Source organism: Pteropus vampyrus, unplaced genomic scaffold (genome assembly GCF_000151845.1).
Source record: "Pteropus vampyrus isolate Shadow unplaced genomic scaffold, Pvam_2.0 Scaffold81, whole genome shotgun sequence".
Classification (NCBI taxonomy): domain Eukaryota; kingdom Metazoa; phylum Chordata; class Mammalia; order Chiroptera; family Pteropodidae; genus Pteropus; species Pteropus vampyrus.
Window position 1 is genome coordinate 1,509,379 of NW_011888862.1, and position 5,331 is coordinate 1,514,709.

At 51.2% G+C, this 5,331-nt stretch overlaps 1 protein-coding gene and 1 pseudogene across 4 annotated transcripts in view; one reads left to right on the top strand and one right to left on the bottom strand.

Annotated features, from left to right (window-relative positions):
- Window positions 1–1,028: 1,028 nt before the first annotated feature.
- On the bottom strand, window positions 1,029–1,147 carry LOC111741745 (annotated as a pseudogene).
- Window positions 1,148–2,298: 1,151 nt separating this feature from the next.
- The window catches only part of MSL3 (MSL complex subunit 3), a 17,529-nt gene continuing 14,496 nt past the window's right edge, over window positions 2,299–5,331 (top strand). The window contains exons 1-4 of one of the 4 annotated variants that reach the window (XM_011362908.2): window positions 2,299–2,495; window positions 3,824–3,906; window positions 4,304–4,399; window positions 4,744–4,844. In XM_011362908.2, coding sequence (XP_011361210.1) covers window positions 2,394–2,495; window positions 3,824–3,906; window positions 4,304–4,399; window positions 4,744–4,844 — 382 coding nt within the window. In that variant the 5' untranslated portion in view covers window positions 2,299–2,393. Of the gene's footprint in view, window positions 2,496–2,798; window positions 2,951–2,984; window positions 3,251–3,754; window positions 3,907–4,303; window positions 4,400–4,743; window positions 4,845–5,331 lie in introns of those variants that run through there. The other 3 variants (XM_023532281.1, XM_011362906.2, XM_023532282.1) reach the window with 3 other exon arrangements.

The window sequence follows — 5,331 nt, forward strand, 5'->3', positions numbered from 1 at the left end:
AATGAATAAATGGTGGACAAGGAGAAATGAATGAGAAATGCCTAATATTAATAGCAAGCATTTACCTAGGACTTACTTTATGCCAGGCAGTACGCAAAACCACGTACACTGAATAGATTGATTTATTTCTAAAACAACCCTGAGGTGGGAGCCACTATTATCTTCACTTTAAATGTAAGAAAACCACCTCACATTGAAACTAATCATTTGTCCCAGGTCACAAACTAGGAAGCGACAAGTGTGAGCCTGATCCCAGAGCCCACTGAGTGTGTTTTTTACCTTTACACCCAAGAGAAAAAGGATGCTCCACCCACATTAGAGATGAACATCTGTCTAGTGGCTGCTAATCCGGAAGAGACCTGCTGTGGATGCCGTCATTCGTGTGACGTGTAGCTTTTAGGATCCTGAGGGCTTCTGCATTCTTGGACTTTTTAGGGAGACAGGGAAAAAAGCGTTGCTCAAGGACATGGGAAGGGGTGGAAATGGAGAGAAACAAAAGAAAGCATCTACAGTCTTGTTCTGAAAGGTTAGTCTGAAAAGGAAATTTCCATTCCCTGGCCAGAAAAATGAAAACGCTAACACTTCAGTTACGGTTCAGCCATGACATGCAATTACTTGTGCCCCAGAGCTCCCCCTGCCATTTATAGAGAACACCACCGTCAAGATCTGATCCCTGATAAAGCACAACCTGAAGAGGAAGCATGGCTGCAGTTCTGGTTTCTGCACTGCCTTCTCTGGCCATCTTTCCCCAAACTGTCCCTCCTCTAGGAGCCCTCATTCTGGCCAATGGATCTCTCACTCGCCCAACTCATTAGGCCAAAAAAACCTGGAAGTCTCTCGAGATTCATTCCTCCATCTCCCCCTTCATATCCAATTGGTCACTGAGTTTTGTGAATTTCATTTCATAATCTGTAATTCGTTCATTCAGTCGATGTATAATGCGTGACTTGAGTAGGCAGTGATGAACTGACTTCCCCCAGCCCCACTCTCCAAGCTTCAAAGAGCAGTGTATCTTTTTTTTTTTTTTACACCTACAGCAACCGGTCTTCCTAGGTGGTCTCCCATCCAAGTACTAACCAGGCCCGACCCTGCTTAGCTTCTGAGATCAGACGAGATGGGGCACGTTCAGGGTGGCACGGCTATAACAAAGAGCGCTGTATCTTAAAGGAAACATTTTGCAAATAATAGTTCATTCTAGTGCAGAGCAGTAAATGCAAGAAACAAAGTAGCAGAGGGCTGTGAGCGAATGCGGGAGTATAGGATTCATCTAGGGAAGCCCCAGGGTTTTTCTCTTGGCCAAGTCCAAGCTGAAAGGTGAAGAATGTGTAGCAGAAACCCTTTGAATGGGGAGGCAAGCGCAAATTTCTCAGCCTCAAAGGTGGGCCCAGCCCGATCTTAATCCAGCAACTACTCTGCCCAAAGACAGACAGGGCTGGACGGGAAAGGGAAAGAAACCCAGCACCGTCTTTCCCCGTCTCTGAGAAGTTTGACCTTCAAGAGTCTCCCAGCGCTTGTCATTCGTTCAAGTATCTCCTGAGCACCCTCGGTGTATGTAGCTTCCAGTACGGGCCTCGCAGTACTTCCTGCCTTTACAGTTTTCAATGCACTGGAGCAGACACACCTTGAGGGGGCAAGTCTTAGAGTGCTGGGGGTGGGAAACCATGCTGGAAGCCGGAGACTTAGGATGTTAACGTCCTGGTCAAGACCCATCGGCCTTACCGCCCATAGCTCACACGCTGTCACTGGGAGGCTCCAGGCCTGCTACCTACTTGTCATCGCCCAGGTTTGCCCCGGTGCTTTATTCACTCCCCCACCACCCTTCCACTCTGCCCACCTAGACCCGACTCCAGGCCCACGTCCTCCTCGCGTAGCCACTCGGCGACGCGCAGCTCCACTGAAGTGGCCGGCACGGAGCGATCGGTGAGCCCCAGGAGAGCAGCCGCTGGAGGACGGCCGCAGGCCTGTCTCCCCACTGCTGGTGGCCACCCCAGACGGGCTCCCTCCTAATGGCCTCCCATTAGCGGGTCAGAGAGCGGGCGCCCGGCGCGATGACCCCCGAGGACGCAGCCCGCAACAGCCGCCTTCCCCAAGAGGGCGGGAGGGGAAGACCTTGGCCACCGCTGGCGGTCCCCGCTCGCAGCCTTCTCGCGGCCTGCGGGGACTCACGGGGACGCGCCCGAAGAGCGCGCGCGCCAGGCGACTCCGAGGTCCAGCAGCGGCGCGGGGCGGGCAGAGGCGGGACCGAGGGCGGGACGGCCACAGCCTCCGCCATTCCCCGCTCCCTCCCTCCAAGCCCCGCCGCAGCGAACCACTTCCCCACCCCCACCCCACTCCCTCCCCCACGGCGCGCGCTCCGCCCGCCCCGGAGCCTCGCCCTCCGCCACGATGAGCAAATGAGCGCGAGTGAGGGCATGAAATTTAAATTCCACTCAGGGGAGAAAGTGCTGTGCTTCGAGCCTGACCCCACCAAGGCGCGAGTGCTGTACGATGCCAAGGTGCCGCCGCGGAGGGACAGGGAGGAGGCGCGGGCCGGGGGCCCCCGGACGGGATGCGGATGCGGGTGCAGATGGCGGCGCGGAGCAGGGGAAGCGGCGGGGCCCGGGTGCTCCCAGCCCGTGGCTCCTGGGCCTGCAAGGAGCCACGCGGACGGCAGGGGGCGCCCCCGGGCCCCGTGGGGGGGGCGAGTCGGGGGCGGGGCGCTTCCGTTTCCGCCCGGCGCGCGGGGCTGCGCACGCGCCGTCCGAAACCTAGTGTCTCTGACGTCGCGTTGCTGTGGCCGCGGCGTCACTCTTGCGCACGCGGCGTTCTTTTGCGCACGCGACGCCAGTGAGGAACGTGCGTCTAGGCGACCGCTCACAAACGGCCATTGACTTCGCGTTAAATCGCGCCTCATCCTGCGCGGCCCAGCGCCGCGTGGGCTTTCGTGTGACTCCCTGGCCGACAGACCCAGGTCCTAATCTGTCGCGCCAGAGAGCCGACCGTCGACTCGCTACGTCATTGCCCTGGGGCCCCAGTCGTGCTTGGGCCGGACCCCTTCCGTAGGCACTGAGGGCAAGGTTAAACCCGTGCCTTCTTCCCTCCTCAGAGCCTCGCAGCATTTATGTTTTCAATCCCCGAACCGTGCCCCGTACCCGTCTACCTAAATCTTGGGGGCTCGCGAGGGACTGAGTCACATCTGCAGCTCGTCAGGTCTGGATCGCGAGAGGGAGGGGGCCTCGCAGTCTGGGGTGGACCTGGCCCAACGCCCCAGGTGCGTCTGCGCAGCGCTGCCCACTGGGGGACTTTTCAAGGACCCCGGGCTCTGCGTGTTTTACTTTAGGTCTCCGCCCCCGCAGCCCCTCTCTCTCTCTGTTTTGTTTTCTATTCTTCCTCCTGCCCCGCCTGAGTCTCCCCAGAGGTGGCATGTCCAGTCATTTGTCTCACATGTTCCCTCTGGGGACACCGGTTGAAGGCGTAATCTGCCAGCCATCCTGGCCTTCGACCCTGGCGCTCGGGAGACTACAGCTCCCAGAAGTCTCAGGGCTGCAGCTCTCTGGCCTAGACGCTCATTTAGTGACAAATTGGCAGGCCAATGGCTTCAGAAGCTGCATCCATTCTCACACTCAGAGACCAATCACGGGGAGATTGGAGGGATGTTTCCTAGTTTGAGGCATCCACTCAGGAATAAAATGGAATTGAAAGGAAAAATGTTTCAACGCAGCTCCCAGTCTAAAAAAGGAGCGAATGCTTTTCTTTTCAAAAAGGTCTATGATCTAGTTTCCCTGCTCTAGCTTCTAGTATTCCGTATGTTATCTCATTTCTGGACAATATTTCCTGGTTTCAGATTGTCGATGTTATTGTTGGGAAAGACGAAAAAGGCAGAAAGATCCCAGAATATCTGATCCATTTTAATGGTTGGAACAGAAGGTGAGTGCACTTGTTAAACCGGACTGAAAACTGATAATCTCTGCAGCCCAGGAACATTGCAAACTTCTCTGTTAAGTTTTAGAAACACTTGTAGAAAAGCTTCATTTCCTGTTTTTGCTTTTTTCGGCAAACCTTGCCTATTCAAAAGAATGATTACTTTTAAGTTGATTACATTTGGGATCTCAATGGGTAATTCTGGAAACCCGAGTCGCTTGTGTGTGTAAATGATTTCCTTTTTTGGTTTATTTGTATCTTTTTGTGTGTGTGATTTGGACACATTTAAATACTTTTCTGAAGTGTAAAAGATTCTGGGATGCATGTTCCTGTGAGGTGCTTTTAGAATTTCTTTGGAATGAAATTAAAATACTGAATTTTACATCCTTTTTTTGCTTATTAGCTGGGATAGATGGGCAGCTGAAGATCATGTCCTCCATGACACGGATGAAAATCGGAGATTACAGCGTAAATTGGCAAGAAAAGCTGTAGCTCGCCTGTAAGAATACAAAATTCGCGACGTAAAATGTTATGCAATGCGTTTTCTCCTAGTATTTAGAATTTTTATGATATAAAACTAAAAATATGACCAACATGGTTTATTAAGTAATTTTACATATTGAAAGCGTGTTAGTAAAGGCTGTTTCTCTTGTATTCTAAATTACTGCTGTGTTTTCGGAGGTTATTGTATAATCTTGTGAAATGGAAATTACCATTTATATTCTAAAGTTTAATTATTTGTCTGGTACTTCAGCATCTTTGTTGTTATATCTAGTTTTTACCTCAAGGTCTATATCAGTCAGCATCAGAATTTATTTCAGTCATGTGTGTTTGTTTTTTCAGGAGAAGCACAGGAAGGAAGAAGAAGCGCTGCAGGTTGCCTGGTGTCGACTCCGTCTTAAAAAGCCTCCCAGTTGAAGAAAAAGATGAAAACGATGAGAACTGTGAGTGGCTTGACTTATTTTCTCTGGTTAAAAGAACTTGTACCTAGTTCTTTTATGCTGTAGGATCGAGGGGCAGGATTCGTTGAAATTATAGACAGGGAGACATTTTAAGGTCATTTACGTATAACATTTGCCCCCTTTGTTTTTGACAATTAAAGTAACAGTCAATGAGTTTGTAGTTGGTCCTCCTCAGTCATGCTCTTGATCACTGCCTTCTTAGCCAGGGTCTTTATCATAACCCCTCAGGGGTCCAGTCCTCGGCGTTTTCTTGGTGTTTTCTTGGTACCTCGTGGGCCTCGGCCTCACTAATGAATGCAGCAGGGCCTCGTAGGACCCTAGGTAACTGAACACTTTCAGATCATTTCCATTTGTGGTTTTTGCATCTATTGAAATTTGTGTAATAATTTTCAAAATAAATTGTTATTCTGAAAGATCTCGTATTCGGCGTTTAAAATGTATGCAAGACGGCAGTTTATTAATACCAGCA